Raw genomic sequence first — 19,861 nt, 5'->3', positions numbered from 1 at the left:
CATCGCGACGTAGTCTAAAGTAAACGTACACCAGATAATGTCGGAAACAGCACCGACGAAGATATTCGAGCATCCGCTTTGCATTTTCCCGCCGTTCGGATAATAATCCACGTCGCCCATGGGCTGCCAAGATCCGAGACCACCCAAAATCAGTTGTTCACCGTTGCTATGAATGACGTCGACGAAATTTGCGTCCGTCGCGTCCAAACGAACTCGCGGATCCTGCGACTCGAACAGCGGCCCCGCCGGATCTAAGCCTAATTGAAAAGGAAAATTATTTCATGATTTTTACATTACACCAGTTTCTCGTATAATGATATAATAATAATTGAGACGACGATTATAGGAATATGAGGTGTAGAAAAATGCTATTGATCTAGAAAGTTGTGCAAGAAGTAACGGCTTCTGTAATCTAAGACTGCTATCAGATTTAGGAAAAATTTCATTTCAGTTTCCAGTAGAATTTCCTCCGTTAGCTATACGCAGCTGGACGCAAAATTACCAAGTAATGTAAGAAATACCGTAAAAATATCAACCGGTTACTCCTACAGGTGCGCGGGTTATTATAGGTACGCTTTTACTTAACGCGCCGCGCATAACCGGCTTATTCATTAACTATACGTCGAGATGGTGAACGTACTGTATTAAAATTAAAATTACGAAAACTATTTTTTAACTTTGCGCCAAATCAGTAGTTTTAAAAAAGCATGAAAAGATAATGAAGAAGCATACCTTACTTTTCAAGTTTGAGAAATACTCCTTTCTCTTTGTCGAAATCCGCGCAAAAATATTAAGGAAAATAAGTACCGTAAAGAGATACGTGCCGGATAAAAAAAAAAAAAAAAAAAAAAAAAAGTAATTTGCCTTGAAGTCGATAAAACGCTCGATAAATCGGGGACAAATTGCGAAAGAGATTTTTTAATTTAACGATAATATGAAATAGCGTCGAAAAACCGTGGAACGTGTCGGAAGGATATCTCTAGCTTTGATAATTAATTCGAGGTTTGAGAAATACTTGTTTCATTTTGTCAAAATCTTAAAGAAAAAAGAAAACGCACGATCGACAATTGAGCGTCCTAGTATTCGTTCCGAAGCCATTGGCGCGTGTCGAGGTAAGAGGAATAGAACGTAGTGAGCATTTAAATGCATCGAATTGGTTGCCGAGAGCGGGACCTTGTTACAGTTACTCTCTAATAATCGATTATACGGCTGAGTCCATACTCGATCTGCTAGAGTGCGATCGTCGAGGTGTCTCGTGCATGAGATATTCACGCACGGAGATGCTAGTCATCGCTTCAAGTCAATGCGAATGCAGACGAGTACAATGGACCTGAGTTACAATGCCACAGCGGAGAGGATGGCTGTCATCGATACGTCAAAGATGATAAATGCGTGAGAGAATTTTGTGTCATTTCGTTAGTAATAAGTTAGATAAAAATTGAAAAGATGAATCGATAAAAGTAGCGATCGTAATTTAATTTACGCAATAATTTAACTTGGTACTTATATGATAAAATCACGAAAATCATATGTGGAGTATTTAATTATTTAATTAATTGTTTAATTAAATTAAATTAATTTTTAAGTATTTAAATTAATCTCACCGGTGATTCTGGACACATTTCCGAGCTCAGCACCGGCAAATCCGGCTACGTGGGCTCCCAGACTGAATCCTATCATGTGCACTCTTTCCAACGGCACGTTTAAACTGCGGATTAGTTTCGCCAATTGTCGACCAACTAATCTCGTATTTGCCGCTGCCCTTACGTAATTCGGTACGGCACTCCCAGGTCCCCAATCCACGCAAACTAAAATGGTATGCAGTTATATAATAATTAACGTTCGATGGCGAAAACTATTGTATCTAACGATGAAACGAAATATCATCCACTAGGATTTTGTAGAATAAACACAGAGAGCACTTATCGTTGAAGTTTCTAAAAACTTTTTACAAATTAAAAGGTGCACGTTAGGCTTAAGCTCCTCGATATCGGACATGTTAATAATTGCGTAAATTTGATTACATAAATACCTATATTGCAATCGTGAATGCTCATTAACGCGGATCGCATATCGTAAACCCATAAATGGTTGCAATCACTTCCAAATCCATGTACAATTACTTTTGTTGGAAGATTGGGGTCTATGGCACGGCGAACGTTATCGCTTATGTCATCGGCGGGCACCTCCATGGGGATTGATCTTGCTTTTCGAGTCCCGTATATGAAGAATCTTGAATGAATAATTACGCGGTTGCATCAATTCCGATGAAAAATATTTTACATCAATTATGTAATATATATAATGCAAATATTATCGCGTAATCTTTTTCGTAACAGCAAACGCAAGCATCGTGTTTTTTCTCTTATATTATACTTATTTTTACCTGGTTCCAACGTCTTTTGGCGGAGACGGTAGCATCTCTAGATAACTGAAGGGCCCGGTATCCTCGAAGCACCCAACGTCCTCGTAGCAAACTTTCGACACTTCTCTCTTTCCTCTGTGATTGATCCTTTTGTTAAGTGTCCACTGTCTCATTGATTCGATGACCGCGCGAAAAATTTCCCCGTCGTTCCTTTCGTCCGCTTCTTCGTCGGAAGACGAGAATAAATGCCCCGCAACGGGTTCTGCTGCAATGATTGTTATTATATAACAAAAAGATACGTATAAATGCATTCCGCTTCGCGTTACATTTCGCCTTAACGATTTTAATTGAAAATTACTTCGTTATCGTATTGCGTAGATATTTAAGTAATAAAGAAATTATTGGCTGTAGAGCTGATGAGGTAATAACGCAGGTACGATAAATTAACGAATGTATTTTACGAAAATTATGTTTGAAGATTTAATTCTTCAGTTTGAAAAAAATTAAATTCAATGGTTAAAAGAGCGTTTCGATACGTTTATGCGAATAGTTGTAACGGCTTTCCCGGTCCACGGCTCGCGGCCGCTATCGTTATTAGCATAACGCCTGAATAACAATCTCCTGGAACGCTATGGCAATATTTTACACTTGATAAAATTACAGGTATTCTCGCGCTTTATCGCTTACTATTGCCAGTTTTACTGGAATTTAATCATAATCTGTAGCAAGTGATTTTGCCTCATCTCAAGCCAGTCATCTGGGCCTCTCGAATCCGAACGTCGGATTCTTCAGACTATCGTAAGATAAGAGATGTCGATAAGATAAAGGCAAATGATGAATGCAGTCTGCAATTCTTTGATAGATCTCGGAGTCATTTTTATCAGCATACGCTTCGTTGAAATAATTGATTTTCAGCAAAATAAGATATAGAAGAAGAAGAAGATTGTTCATTTTTCTTTATTCTAAAGAGAAATAAAATAGTTGGAAAACGCTATCAGATATATCACAAGGATTTTTTTTTAACGTGTTAAAGTAAGTAATGCACCTCACACAATGCTGGATGGCGATTGCTAAAGGCAAACGTAATATCATCTTTTTTAAATCATTATAAACCTACTTCGAGCGTTACACCGGTACTAAAAACCCATAATTTAGGAAAAACTTTATATATATGTAAATATATATATATATATATATATATATATATATATATATATATATATATTCATAATTTTTAACATAACATATAATTAACGATCGGAAAAAGATTACAAAATTGGCAGAGCACGCAATCGCAGTCGAGCGTGTCAGTAAACGCAACACTAAAATCGTTGTAAACTTTATTTAAATTAAATCGCGATGACTTCTACGTTCTCTTCCTTGTAACTTAAAAAACACCAAAATACAACATTGTAGATTATTATATAGACTAGAACAAGTAATGTGTGCTGAATTAAAAATTACATGTACTCGAACATTTTTTTCTAACCATTTTTAACATTAGATGACGTTTAATAAAAACCTATAAATTGTCGATTTGCACATCGACGTTAATATTGAAAAATTAAGACACCCCATGTTTATTTATGAGTCAATTCTATTGTATTATCTAAGATTGTTCAGATAGCGCCATATCATATGCACTTTTTGTGCGAAAAGAATGTAAAGAAGTATCTCTCTAAACTTGGCGATTCCCATCCTTCTTTTCTCAGTGAAGAATACTGTAATCATCTCGGGTGACTCGGAGAATTCCCGCGTCTACGACATTACGCACGGATATGTACGCAATCTTAAGATATAATTTTATATTTAGCGACGGTCATAGCGACGAACATTATTATTTGCATCGTCTCAAATTGTTTCTTATCGAATTCTCTAAAGGCGAAATTACAACATTCATCTCATTTGATTGAAATGTATTTTTAATAGCGTCGTCATAAGCAATTTATGATTTTTCCCAGTACATTTTGCAACGTAAAGTAGGCAGGAAGTGGACTGTCGTTCACAATAGATTGTCGCGAATCAGCTGGAAAATGGTGACATTTTAACCCTCTTAGCACACGGTAATGATGTATTTGCAGTGACTACGCGCGAATTTTATGTCACGTCACGTACATACAAGACGTCCCACTTCTGCCGCATTATTTTTTTAATGGCAGATGCCGGTGGCCAACTTGGAAGCGATTTTTCTTCAACAAGGATGTCGAGGTACGAGAATAGTTTTCCAATAACAATCTCTTTGGTTAATTGTTCGAGAGAAGGCATCAACTTGGACGAAAATCCAACTCGTTCGGTTATAGAAACGTTCGAATGACTCTTCCCGGACAAACCGCAGACTCGGGTCATTCTTTCTACCGTTGTTCTTTGCTATCTTGGACAAGGTTAATGCCCGTCTTTGCGGGCCAAGCAGTTGGCGATTGGGTCGGTGAGCATATCCTGACCTTACGACCCAGTTTTGACCGATGGTACCTCGGAGTGGAAGGCAGAAGAAGCGGCGGACGATGTCGTTTTAAATTTCTATATTGCAGAGGATGGGAATCAGGTGGCTAGTACGTCTTGCTTAATGAAGCCATGGGAATGAGTCGGCAAGTTAATTTACATACATTCCCGTGACTCGTGAAAATAAAGCAACCGATCCGCTGGCTGATACTTGGTTTTTTTGTTTGTTTTTTTTTTTTCGAGAAACGAGAATTCACGCCGTCGGACCTGATCTACCGGATCGCGACGGGAGAAATTGACAAAAGGAAAATCGAAAAAGCCTACGGGCAATTCCGGTCGAAGGAGTACCAGTCGTCGCGCGATGGTCACTTGGGTGAGCGTGCCGCTCGACTTTTTGCTCTCTAAAGTTGCTCCACAAAATAAGTGGTAGAGCGAGTAAAGGAGAGCGGTGAAAAAGGGAAATTACCGAAGGCGGAGAGAAGAACTAGAATCTGTAACAGTGTTTCAACCGCCCGTGTAAAATATATTATAATTCTTTGATAAAATATTGTTTTTTTTTCGGGAGAGCAATTTGACGAAGAATAGACTGTAAAAAAAAAAAAAAGAAAAAAAAAGTATCTGTACGATAGAAGAAAAAAGCTCACTCTCCTTTAACATAAAATGTGTAATTTTAATATTTAAACCACAGTTCGTGAGAACGCGCTTTTTTTTCTTTTTTTTTCTTTTTTTATTTTATTTTATTTTGTTTTATTTTATTTTATTTGCCTATACCGTACCGTTTTATCAAGTTTACTTTCACGATGAATGAGCAATAGTTGAAATAATTTTACTTAAAGATAAGAGAATTTGCTTGAAGAAAGGAACGAAAACTGGTTATAGTAGGTACAAGTGTAAAGTAAATTCCATGGAAAAAGACGGAACCTCTCAGGTGCCGTTAAATTCCAATCGTAATGAAGTTCTATGGATCAACGATTTAGTGAAGATTATCATTAAGTATATCCGTTAAATACACATCTGATATACGTAAGTGTGCGGACGAGACTCCTAGGAATTACTTTCTGGCACGAGTTATTCCTGCAGAATCGTTAATACGCATTCTCTTTATCCCATATTTTGTTGCTTAATTTTATGAATTACTTTCCGTCCATCTACTACTCTACTGCCCCAAGTGCTCACGCTTGGACGTGCAAGTCGTTAGTACCAATTAATTCTTTTTATCATTATTACAACTGTGTTTTCCGAGGTATCCTCCCTGAATGGTGCAATTAATTTTCTTTCATTCATTCAGCTAATCCGCACGAATCACGAATTGTTTCTGTCGCCGAACGAACAATAGTCCGTTTCTATTGCTAAACAATAGCACTGCCACGGTCAAAGTTTCGACACTCGAGCGTGCGAAAATCTTTTATCAGAGATACGGCCGCACAGAAAGATATCGTGTACGCAAGTCGTCCCAGATTCGCCGCCTTTCCTTTTGATGGGACTGACCCGGGACTAGACTAATTATAAGAAGAGATTCTTCCCGTCCGTGAAGAATCTTCCCCTTTTTTTTTTTTATCTGCGGAGTTACAGTTATCACGTTACGAAAGTGTAGCGAAACCTTACCTCAGGGGAGCCTCGCTGTAAGTTGTAACGGAAGTAGGTATAATTCGTGGTAACATCTGGAGAGCGACCACTGCACGTTTCTTATAAATCGACAGCTCGTGACGCGCACAAACATTCCTAATTGGGAGAAGCGGATTAGGTGAACGACGGCCGATTACGATCACCAACGAGGAGGTGCAGGGTTAACGGTACGGCTGGGCCTGGCTCTCTACAACGGGACCCGAATACTCATTCGTCTGGTGCTTTTGCAGACGTGACTTTTATGGGTGTGACGATACCGAGAAAATTCATCGCCGCGCTCGCACGTCTAATTGTAAGATTCGCAATCGTCGTAGCCGATCATCGTAATCCCCTCGCGTGAATCAGAAGCCTCGTATTATTAGGAGCATGGACACGCGATCCATTGATCGTTTCGTCACCCCGTCGTCCTTGGAAAGCGAAACGCGTTACATAGTTGGCCTCTCGAAATGCCGGTCGCATTTTCAAACCGCTCAATTCGTGACGACACAATCCTACGGAGAATCACGAGAAGGACGAAGCCTATTTACGATTTCCGTCTGCTACGCGGTACGTTCAACAGTCAAATAAAATGTTCTTATTAAGAAATCGTCGCGCCGATTAGTGTTACAAATGCGTTTTCGTCGTTTATTTTTCCCTTCTAGCGTTCCAGTTTTTAGCCCCGATCGTTAATTATGCAAAAGATTACAAAGTGTCTCGGCGCTTCCGCCGGGAAAATCGGATTCAAGTGAATGCATCATTAAGAGATAACGCGGGCGTTGGAAGTGGGGCAGCCTACATACGTATAACTATGTTGCAAAATCAAGAATATTCAAGTGAGAAATTGTCATCAACCCAAATAATGGGAATGAAGCGCCTCGGGGCGCTCAGCGGTTTATGAATAATTATCGCGAGGACGATTATCGCGGCGGGTTCGCCTTTCTCCGATCCAGGCCGCGTCGCCGTGATTCCATTCCCATTCCCAGAGATCGGTGGCGCAATTTCCGGAGGAGGCTGTCATCGAAGGCTCCGATTACACGCGCGCGTTTCCGCGGTCTTGGCGCCGAGAACAATAGTAATCGGCCTCGGGCTCGCCGACGCGCCGACGGATCTCACGGTATCTCACAGAACCTAGAAGAGGTCGGGTAGAGAATTGAGACTGGTAGCGAACTTAAAATCGGCTGATGACACAGTTTCCAGTTGCTCGAGGTGAGTGAACTCGAAGGTGATCGAGTCGACACCTCCGCGCCGAGCTGCGCCGCGCCGCGCCGATACCGCGTGCACCTGGCGATCGGCGGAATTCCGTCGCACGGAGCTCTCTCTTTCCGCTCCGCGACGTCAAAATAGATTATTTCGATATTCGGTCACTTATCGCCATTTGTTTGCAGATTTATTGAGCAATTTCAACAAACACGCTCTACAAACGGCGGGGTGTACGTATACTTTTTTTTTTTTTTCTCTCTTTTTAAGCGTATTTTACGCACAGGTGCGGAGTCCCGGTTGCCTCGATGATTTGCATTCGATTTCTCCTTAGCGGTAATATATTCCGAGTGCTAATTATTAGCAAGTCTGACGCGAGTAGTTTGAGAAGGTTTTGGAAGCTTAGACGTGGAAGAGCCGGAGTCATAATTTCAAAGTAAATAAAAAGAATTTTCTAAGCGAGTAAAGTATGAAAGAGCATTGACGAGAGAGAACGTTTAAAACCATTACGGATCGTGCGTTATATGCGGTTGCATTGAAGTACCGTTATCAGACTTTTGATGCGCTTTACGGGTACAATGCCGACCGCATATGTGCATGCAAATGTCCCGGCGATTACGCGTTTACCCATTAGTAAACCGCTTTTTAATGCTCGCACGCTAACAGATAGCGGACCACGTGCATCACTTGCCATCGAACAAGGTTTGACTTCCTCAAGTATAGATATCTCGACGACTTTGAATTTTTAATTTTACTTCCTAGACTCACGTTTGTATAAAGAGAACTAAACGAAAAAAATTTTTTTTATATAATCGTATACATTGTACTTTTAATTATATTGAATCTCGCAATCTAAATAATTTTTCTCAAGATAAAACTGTCATTGTAGCAATAATATAAAAAAAGAAATTAATTATATTAATATATCCTATCTGTAAAATAATATAAAACAAGTGTTTAATAAAATAAAATAATAATACCCCGCGCCGGTCATCTAAAATAATAAAAACTTTTAAAACAATATAGATAAGTTAAAAAAATTCTGCTTAAATAAAAATCCGAAGAAGATAAGTGTCGCACGCCGAAATTATATGAATACGAACCGCAGCCGGTTCGTCGGTCGCTTCGGGAGTTCCGCAAAGTATTCGGACGTCATTCTTTTATATAAAAATTTTGCAACGGGAGTGTCGTGGACTATCGTGCGAAAGTGTTGAATAAAAAATTAATTTTTGTGACATTAATTTATCGGGCGCGTTCGTGAGTGACTTGTGCGCGGAAGGATGACTCGACACACAAACTGAGAGGAGGAGCAGCAGACCCGGGACGGGCATCTTGCATCGGCGGAGCAACTCTTAGGTAAGCATACATTTTTTTTATATAATCTTTATTAAATAAAAATTTTATTTCTTTTTTATATAATTTAATTAACTAATTTACATGTCTACATTAATATTTTTCTTTTTATGTTACAGTCACCGGCAGAACTCAACAACTCCGCTGAAGCTCATGCAGATTGGTAAGTCGCATCATTTCTTTTTTTTTTTTCGTAATTTGTAATCGGGGATTAAATCAATAACACGTCGTCAACTATAGATTACTCAATTATAATGACGCGCACGAATTGAGATCATTCGAAAAATAAGGCACGCGAAACGTGCGCATGGGGAATTCTAGTATATTATAATTTTGTGGGAGATTGAAAAGGGAATTAAATTAAATTGCAAAAAAAAGAGAAATAGTTTCATCTAAGCGTAGGATTAAATATTCGCGAATCATCTCGTAATTGCTGCCGCAGACAGTAGACAGACAGTTTGATATTTAAAGAGGAATCTCGCGGAAAATGTCGGCGCCGCCATAATAATCATCGATGAAAGCAGCTGCAATTCTTCGCAGCTGCGACTCTCGCGTTTCCCTGAAGATGAACAAGAGTATAATAAATCTCCTCAAGGTCTTCGTTGCGACCGATGTCATCGCGTAATCGTCAATCGCGCTGCGTGCGATTATGCCCGCGGACCTCGGAGAAAATTGCAAACTGGAACACTACACTCCAGGAAGTAAACGTTTAGCGGTTAAATAATAACATCGAGTCTCGTTTGCGATCGTGAAGCTTAGCGCACAATCGTTTTCTGCTCCGATAAATGCCTGAGCTACTGAAGCATAATTTCTGACAACTTCTCATCTGCAAACTCGAGAAATAAACTTCTCGAGTGTTGCGCTCTTGGGAATTGCTCCTCTCTATTGACAAGACTACGCGACAGCTTTTTTTAATTTGCATATTTATTAAAAATGCACACGTAAAAGCGTCGATAACGGACGAGCAAAAAATTCTTCCGTTTATTTTAAGCGAAGCGGAATTAGAATCGAGAACGGCTTTGACTAATGCAAAAATCCACATATTTAAAATATCTTTTTCCTCCCTTTTCTCTTCCGCCTACGCGTGACATTACTCTTGACTTTCCTCTTGCGAAACAGGCGCCAAGTTGCGATCATACCTTCGATCTCGGAAAACGACAAGTCATTTATTTCCTTCCGTCAGATAAATTAAACTGACACCTGTCCGAAGAAGCTGTCGAAACTATTAAAGTCACAATTTGCACAGGCTTACTAATTTTATTCAAATACTCGTTACGTAATTTGTTATTTAGTGATTTTACCTTCTGTTAACTTTCAACGTGACGTGACACTCGGATAAAATTTTGCTATCTCACTCGCCATTTAATAATTCCGTCTTTTTAACTTTCGACGCGACGTGACTCGTGATCTTCGCCGATATTTTTTTTTCCTTTGCTTTAAATTTGCTTTAGGCGATCTTACCTTAATTGCTCGTCGTGAAATACTCAACGCTCAGGCAAGGCGTTGAATTAATAAATATAATTGTCGAGCGATCAAAGCGGCGATTAACTTTAGCCTGTTAATATTCAGATAAATGTGTTTTTGTCGAGAGAAAAAAAAAAAAAGATAAACGGGACTACATACTGAAAAGAAGCAAAACGTAATTAAATACATGTGGACGGAAAACTGTATTTTAATATCTATTAATTATGAATCGTAATTATTCAGGAAACTCCCTAGAGAGCTTGGTCACCGTTAATAGAGAGGATTCATGACGAGAAAAGAAAAAAAAGAATAAAAAAGGAAACGAACGCCGTTTACCAGAGAAAGTATTCAACATTGGTTCTAGAATTTCTCGACCTCTTCCTACGTACGTACGTACGTACGTACGTACCGCATATACGCACGCGAGCAATAACCGCGGGTTATTTAGAAAACTTATTGGCAATGTAAGTAGCCTCTCTCTTTGTACTTGATTAATTTTAAATTGTAAATTTTGACAGGTAGTAAACGCGTACGATTTAACACGATAATTTATAATATGTCGTTATACATATAGACTTGAGATCAGGGATATGATAAAAAGTTTGTAGTACATCCATATTGAAAAAGATGCAAAATTTATACTTGAAGCCTATCCAGAATTAATGTCCGGGGAGTAACGAAAGTATCGGTAAATCGAGCATTTTATATTTGCAGCGAAGAATAAATATGTGCCGCTGTTGACGACGGTCGCAAGATGCTCGAATAGAAAGTATGGACGATAATTCTCGTCTGTTCGTCCACGGCAAGTAGCCTCGGTTAATTTTACGGTATTCCGCAAGAGACTTTTGCGTCTCGAGATGACACTCGAGCTTACGACACTCGAAACCGGAATATTTCGTCAAGCGGTCACGTTTCCGGGTCAATCGTGTCTTCTCCTCGTCAGATAATCCTGCTCGAATACATGTATATAAATCGCAAGTCCAATGTCATCTTGGAAGAGAACAAAGAAATTGCGAGACATCGCGACGCGATTGAAAATAATTGCCCTGCTCTTGTTCCTCCCTCAACCCCCGCGGTGGATTTCAGTGTCGTCGTCGCGACCAAAGCAACGGACCGAAAACGTTACTTCCTCGTAACCCGGAATCCGGTCTCTCCTCCGAGCGGTAATTACGAAACAACGATATGACCGGCATAATGGGACCACGGCGGTAGGAAGCTGGCTGATTTCGCGCGACAGTAAAATTGCTATTACGCAGGTGATTCGATAATCAGACGTTCCCGGGTTCCCAGGTTTGTTTAGACGTAATCCGCTTTCTTCATGGACCCTTATGATCATCGGTTGTCACGTAGAATATGAAAATCAACTCTCTTCTCATTCGGCCGACTGTTAGGTATACCTCGCAATTTCTTTTCCGCTTAACTGTACAGTTAATCAAAGACTCCTTTCTTATGACTTTTCAAAAATTCAGGGCGCTTAACAAAACGGAGGTACTTGTTCTTTTAGCGATTACGAAATGCGAGGCTTCCAAATCACGCCTTTCTTATTGTATCACGATTTATATACATTAGGACATTATAAAACTGAATTTTTCCGGCGCCAACTTTTTTTTCTTTTTTCTTATATAATAACTTGCGCAAGTTGGCGTTGCACAAAATTTTTCTAGCGCATGCACGTTGTGCTACTTTTTGAGGTGCGTTACATACGTCGCGCCAACAAGTTTGCGCAACAGTCTTTGTTGTGGGCCACTTCGCTCCTTTCACTCTTTAACCACGGGGATCGAAGGGTTGATGACCATCGATGATGACTCGCGAAGATAAAAACTTATATCTTTCGGCACGATGAGACCGGCCGAACCGGCGCGGACGGCCGGTTGCAAAACCGTCGCGATTCCTTGTTCGCGTCGGTTGCTTCGTCTTTTCATCTACTTCGATCGTTTCACAAGATCCGTGGGTGGTTAAAGTGGCACGATGACCTAAATTCACCGGAGATTGGATAACATCATTACCGCAAAATAAAATATATTTTTTTTTTATTTAATCCGTGATGCGATCCCGATATTGCTTGCGTGATAACGCGAGCGCGTTTAATATTTTGCAAAACAAAAAAAAAAGGGGGGGCAGGAATATTTTATCGCTCGAAAACGTTGGCTTTAAATCGCAAAATCCTTTTATTCCGTAAACTTTATTTTGCTGATAAATAGGTAGCCAATTCTTTATTCCATCGCTCGAAAGCTATTTCGATTTACTTATTCATTGCGTGCACCGTCGTGGCCCAGTTGGAAAGAGTCGATCCTTTTGGAGAACTTTCTCTTTCGATCCTATTGAACAATTCTTGCGTTTTATTTACGCTGTGCGATAGCGACTTTATCGTTAATAGGAATTTGCACTTTAACTTGTCAGACTAGCAATCAGAAAATTGATTACAATATCAACATGTCGGTCTAAAAATCACGTTTATCGCATCGTTTAGTATTCTATATTAATTCATTGGTATATTAATATAGCGGTATTTATATCAAATAACATTAATGCCGCCGATCGAATAATGATCGAATGTGCAGAGAGGTTTTTTTTAACTTGAGATATTATCTTAACCGATGTACCGATTGGCAATCATCTATCGGGTGGAAGTGACTCGACCTAATTGAAAATAAACGATGCTCTCCGACTCAAGGAGATATGATCTTTCGTGCGTGCCGCTCGTCTCTATGTACATACCTCTTTCACGTTACTGAGAGAAATTAATTGCATGGAGAAAGGTGATTCCGAGCTATGCACTCTAAAAAAAAAAAGGGTTAAACGCGCGATGACTCGCGAGACGATCCGCGTATTAATGATTTATAAAGAATTTTGATCTTTAACATTAAATATTATTTTTGAATCATTGAGATATTAAATTATGACAAACGAATTAATATGCTGAAAAAAATATATTGCTTTTAACACACATTCCGATATCAAATAAAATGCAATAATTCAATACTTGCGGCTATTTGGAACAAATTAAATCAGGAAAATTATTTGAATAATAAAATAACAGTAGAGAGAGTGTTGCTAATTAAAAACCATGTTTTACAATAATTTCAGTCTCCTTAACGTAATTGAAATGTCACGTACGCGAGAATTATAACAAGGCTGCAGCTTTCTTCTGGCGTTGCTGCGAGCTCGGAACCGTTAAAGATACATACTTCCTGCTCTTTTATCTATCTTTACTGCGCTTTTACGAACGCACAAATGGCTACGTTATTTTGATTAAAAATATTTCGCCAAGATGTATATATAACCGATGAAAGTAATCGGTCGCAGTTTCACGGACACGACCGTGCAAAACTTTCACAAAGACCGCGAAATATCTCGCGTTAAATTTCCGTTGTTTCCTCAATCAAAAATAAACAATTCATTTAGAGTCGTAACTGAGAATTACGGTGCTTGAATTTTCAGTTCACGCAGGATGATAGAAACGTGAAGATTAGACGGACTTTCACGCCGAGCTGTAGATACGAATATATATATATATATTTTTTTTTTTCTTTTCCTAGACCTTGGGGAAGTATCTGTGAATTTCTTGAAGGCGATTCTTTGTTAAGTCTCACTAAAATTATATGTTACAGCAACGTAATCAGCTAAAAAATTTTCCGAATAATTATATACAATGTTATCGGTATTGTTAAGAATAATTTTGTACTCTACGTTGTGCAAATCGATAGCTAGTTCTTATCGCCGTATAGTTTGAAGTCAATTTTAAAGTAAATTTGAAGGCACGAAACGAAGACGGAAGTTTGATCGCGCGGATGTCATGTCATTGCGTGAGATCATCCGAGATCATTACATTAATCTTCAACGTCTCTCGCATGCATGTTATTATATATTGAAATGCATCTCCCATGCAAATATTAATACCTACGCCAACGTCGCTTTCACTGCTGTCCGTGTAACCTTTCCGAATGCTTTTCTTGCAGCAACTTGTGTCCGTGAAACTTGCACCTATGTCATTACGTCTGAAATCTCTCTTTCGTCAATTTTTTTTCTCGATACTAAAGAGCAGGAATAATTTTACAATACAAACGGTGACGCGAAGAAGAATCTTTTTAAGAAGCATGTAACATTTTATGCTTTTATCTTTCTCGCATTTAATAGTTCCTTGATAAATAAATAATTTTTTAAAAACTTATAATATTCAAGGCTGGGTTTTTTTTCACGTGCGCTTTTTCGTGTATTAAATAGCTTTTAACAAAGCACTGAGCTACACTCAAAATTACTTTTTGTATTTGGCTATGACAACAAAATACTTTTAAACTGGCAAGAAAAATTAAAGCGAAGACATAATTAACGGTTAGAATAAGTTGTTAACTGCACCCAGTAATTGAGTGTATGTATATGTATATGTAAAAAATAAGTAAGCGCGGCGTATGCATAAATTCGAAATTGCTTATTGAGATGCAAGGGTCTTGCGAAAATGCATTTGAATTTCGTTTTCTCATTGTCAGTTCTCTCTCGGACGAAGATTTTATGTGAAAATGGACGTTAGCGGTCAGTTCGAAGTCCGGAAGTTACTCTTAAAAACACGCCTCCGCTTGTCTTTACGTACCGAATTGGCACCATTAAATAAACATGTTTCGTCAACTAATTTGTTGCAACTAGAAACATACCCTCGTCATCTCTCATGAATACATTATCGTAAATACAATGATAAGAAGCAACAACGAAAATCGATTAGAGTAGTTTATAATTCTATGCGTATGCAAACTATTATTTTTCTCTCACATTTCGTTATATAAGCTTACCATTAATATGTAATAATTAATAATAAGCAGTTTAGGGGAAAAAAAAAAATTCATTTAATTTCCCTGACTTTATCGGAATAAAATTTTTAATCGAGTATCGGTGCTTAATACCTAATACTTCTGTGACATACATGTTAAGAATTAACACCGGCATTTCTAATTTCTGAGAGGTAAATTCAGGTCGCGAATGTATACATTTTAAACGATGTATCACGTAAACCGCACTAAAATAAAGACATAATATGTACAGGTTGATTATTTTTCGTTTAAAAGAAATAATAGTAATTAATAAAAAAAAATGACATTCATTAAATTTGTCATTGAATGAAAATTCATTAGTATTCTTTTTAATTTTAATTAAAATAACATTGTGACAACTTCGTGCTTTGATTAAAATTATTTCAACGTGTCTATTACATTATTTATCTACGCTGGGATAATTAAAATATTGCTCACCGATAAAACTGGTCCATCGTAATATCCAAAGAGCCAGAAAAAGTTTGCCGATCATCACGTCTTTGGACAATCCCGGAAAACGTTTTTAAAAGTCCACCATCATTGCGGATGGTTAGAAACCCATCGTTCCACGGTAAATCGCATTAGGAAGGCGCGAAAAAAAAAAAAAGCCGTCAGGTATGCATCCTGTTGTTTCAACTTGGCGATAAAGCTAGGATGAAACGTCGATTCGAGTTTGTTTCCTCTATCGAGGAAGAATCGTTGCTTTTTTTTCGGCTCGGATTATTATTATTCTTGCAAGACCGATCGCTTATTCACCTTTTCTAGCGCATTGACATTAAGAAATTGCCGTTGATAGGAATTGGTTCGAAGCGATAGTTTTTAGGTGATAGTTCTAGGTCGTGCGATTAATGTAAGAAAATTAAATCGCTAAACGCGAGCGATTTCTTCATCGCGGGCGTCTATTTTCTGGCCGAAGCGGATCGAGTTAGAGGCAGGAAACGGCGTTACATCGCGGTTTGACTCGATCAGCCGTCTGCTTTCTCTGCCGCAAAAGAAATCGGGCTCCGAATTCGCTTCTTGCGCAAGCTCGCTGTTATTAGTAATGTTTGGACGTATCCGCGATGCCGAATGCAATCCCCCAACACTGTGCGGGGAAGCCGATTTCACGTTATATTTCCGCACCTCCCCAAAACGCGCGAGGGTCTCTCGATAAGACGATCGCCTTTACCGGCGAATTCACCAACACCAACACATATGCATAGCGTTCCCTTCAAACGGATCTTTCACCGTAACTCGCGACGTGATTTTTTTAATGGCGCGATGATACTCGCGTACGTCAAAATAAGGAGAGAGCGAAGCCGACGTGTGTTGGGTACGCGAGCAAGGCCTACAAGAGAGGCGTACGAGAGTTGTTGCTGCCTCGTGGCCTACTATAACAGAACTGACTCCCACCGTGGAGTTACACCGTCTCTTTACCTGTCATGAGCAACGAACGGGGTTTAAAAGCGGCGACGACGACGACGACCGGTTCCTCCACCGAGCTCTCTCCGTCGCTTCACGAAAACGTCACCGGAGTGATCGTAATCGCGATTAGAAGAACCGCTCTTCAAAGTACTCGAAATAACAATACTGATAACGATCGACTATACCTATACCTAATACCTCTAATTCCAACAACCGAATCAATCAAGTTGAACGTTTACCCACGCCACGTCTTACACGCGACCATGACAGATGACAATATTCAATTTAACGCCGTATTAAATGTTGAATGTCGCGACGATAAGGTGTTGACGTATGTATATTTTATTTTATTTTATTTAAATCAAAAAAATATATTGTCTTTTTTAATGTTGAATAATGTTTTGCTTAAAAATTCATGACAGATTGCAATGCACTTGATAACTCTGATGGAGATAATTAATTGACGGAAAACAAACTGAAAAATAGGTATTGAGCAACCCTGAATAAATAAGAAATAATCAGGAAGCTTGCCGTCGATTTGTTTTTTATGCATTCTATCCTAATTTCTTTTCAATCTAACTATTGGAAAGTTGATGATAACAGTTTACCAGCTAATCAGTATAAAATTATAGATATGACATAGTGGATATAGTTTATAATATATTATAATAACACGTCTACAAAGTAGAAACGCAATAATAACATTTTAACGATTAACTGTGTGAAATTTCTAAAATCTTTCTTTTAATTGCACAGCAGAAAAGCATAATCAAAAATCTTATCTTATTAAAACGTGCAACAAAAATCTTTCTCCATTTTTATAAATTTTATTATTGAAGCGCAATTTATATTGTTCTAGCACTATGGTTTTTGCTGCTGCAGTAATACTTTAATAAAGAAGAAACTCGTATATGATGATGTTCCGAATATACGGTATTATTTCGAAACTAGTGGAAAAGTTGGTCGTAAGGTTTATCAAAATACACGCACGCATTTTCTCTAAAACCATTACGAAAATTATCGGTGGAGGTCGCATTTGTCATCGTTGTTAATTGAAGTTAATTCAATTTAGAACACTTACAATTAAATGATTACCAGAAAAGAATGATAACGACACCTAATTGACTTTCTATAGCGTCATTAGCTCATACCCAATCTTGTTTCATTAATACGAAAATACTAATTAACATCCATTATCATAAGACATTCGAGTCATACCGGCGCAACGTATGCCGAAGGCGTCCTAACGACCCGTGTATATACCTAGTCGTTGCTCAATAAAACAATGTTCCCGCCTCTGTTGCAACAATGATTTCTCCGTGGCCGAAAGTACTCGTCATCATTATTATACACGAATCGACACGTATTAGATCACGCTTCCTTAGTTTACCGAAACAATATAGATGCCGACAATGTACGCCGCTATGGGAACAAATAGAAGACGTTACATGATACGGCCAAAAAATGCGTTATGAAATATGAAATCTAATGTATGCAATCTTTTTGCTAGAAAAGCTAGAAAACAGCGTACGTTTTCCAAGATACACAATAATCGTTTGCTTCCCGGATCGTCTAGTCTCGTGCGCGTTTTTTTTTTTTTTTTTTTTTTTTTACATTATCATTTACAATTAGACGACAGAGCCTCGACGCAAATGTTGCTCGGCATTACAAGAGGGGTCATGACGAATTTGTAGCGCATCTGCCACATCCGCCTTTCCCGAGCTGTTCTTAATCATCGATCATAACGATTCGCGCTAATCCATCACTTTCGCTTGCCCGCGCCTTCACCGCGACGACAGGAGACTTTCAGTCCCCGCGTCGTTGAAAGTTCATCCGCCGTTTCGTCCGGTAATTATTTACGGTTAGCGTGTGGACGACGAAAAGTGCGTGCAAGAGTGCGAAGGCGAGAATCGGAGAAAGTCGTCGCGGAAGAAATCGTTCTAAAACAAACGACGTCGACGTCGCTCGCAATGAGCCTTCGTGTCACGCGACATACTGCAAAAATGATAGCGCACGTGCGCTACTTGTGCAAGAAAAAAAAAAAAAAGAAAAAAAAAGCGTTATCTTTTTAATGACCAACAATCAAAATCACGGTCTTCTCATGACGCTAGAGATTACAGAGCGCGCGCTTCGCGCGCGTCATTAGGTTCAGATATTAATTAATAAAAAAATAGAATATTTACAATTGAGTGATCGATGGCAGACTGTGTTCGACATCCACTCATCCTTCCTTCCTTCCTTCCTTCCTTCCACGGCAGTATTCCGGATTATCCTGACGTGTATCCTGACGGATTATCCTGATCTTGTAGCACTCAAAATCACTCGAGAGAGACGAACGACCGAGAGAATGACGGTGGATTATCGCGGCGATTTTTTATAATTAAAATTAGAAGCGCGACGAACGATCATATAAATTTGCACCCTCGATATTCGTAGCGTTGCTTATATCCGCCGCGCCGTGTCTTTCCGCGCCAGGTAGGCGAACGAGACGGGCCGCGATACGAAATGTTCCTCGCGTAACTTGATTTTCCTCGAGTGTCTCAAGAATCCTTTGCCCGAAATGAGATGATAATCTCGGCCGCGACAAAGAAGACGGGCGAGGGGCGGATCTTCCCGCGCTCTGAAAATGGCAGTTTCCGGAACCTGCCGAAAAAAATTGTAATGGGAGCTCGGAAATGCCCGACGCAATTACCGCGCAATTCACGTCGGACGCTCCGTGCGCGCTGCATAATCTTGTCGGTCCGAGGCACTTTTTCGAGGCACAAAACAAACGACGAGTACAGAACGATGAGTAGAATGAATGACAGAAGAGCACGGATGATTGTTCGTTCCCGAGTCGACGACGTCGACACTTATTCGTTTACGAGACTATGCTATCCGCGGTCGAAAATACGCGTAATTGCGGAGCGATTACGGACGCGTCCTCACACTCGAGCCTCTGCAGTTAGACTGAATATTCGGCCCTTAGAGGAAAAGAGAGAACCGCGAAAAAAGTGACAGTCGATAAGTTCTGTTTCCGTTTCATCTCAACTATTTTTTTATCTTCGACTTTATTTTTCGATTAACTGAATTGCCACATACATATACGAATAAGTCACGTTTTGTGAATTTATGTTCAACATTAGGAATAAAACGTTCTCTTTTAATATAAAACTTTTATTAAATTTAAAAATTTATAAAAAAAAACTTATTTTTTTGGCTACAAAATCAATAAAATAATTTTTCTAAAAAT

General features: G+C 39.1%; 1 protein-coding gene across 4 annotated transcripts in view; it reads right to left on the bottom strand.

Moving 5' to 3' along the window:
* LOC139112515 (uncharacterized) overlaps positions 1–19,861 on the bottom strand; it is a 23,152-nt gene extending 3,291 nt beyond the window's left edge. The window contains exons 1-5 of one of the 4 annotated variants that reach the window (XM_070673560.1): positions 18,813–19,861; positions 2,387–2,630; positions 2,033–2,232; positions 1,605–1,808; positions 30–257 (exon numbers count right to left, since the gene is read on the bottom strand). In XM_070673560.1, coding sequence (XP_070529661.1) covers positions 30–257; positions 1,605–1,808; positions 2,033–2,232; positions 2,387–2,630; positions 18,813–18,846 — 910 coding nt within the window. In that variant the 5' untranslated portion in view covers positions 18,847–19,861. Of the gene's footprint in view, positions 1–29; positions 258–1,604; positions 1,809–2,032; positions 2,233–2,386; positions 2,631–15,663; positions 18,761–18,812 lie in introns of those variants that run through there. The other 3 variants (XM_070673561.1, XM_070673558.1, XM_070673559.1) reach the window with 3 other exon arrangements.

The sequence above is a fragment of the Cardiocondyla obscurior genome, linkage group LG29 (assembly GCF_019399895.1).
Source record: "Cardiocondyla obscurior isolate alpha-2009 linkage group LG29, Cobs3.1, whole genome shotgun sequence".
Taxonomy (NCBI): Eukaryota; Metazoa; Arthropoda; class Insecta; order Hymenoptera; family Formicidae; genus Cardiocondyla; species Cardiocondyla obscurior.
Note: the sequence above shows the minus strand (reverse complement) of the source record. Positions and strands in the feature narration are given on the sequence as shown.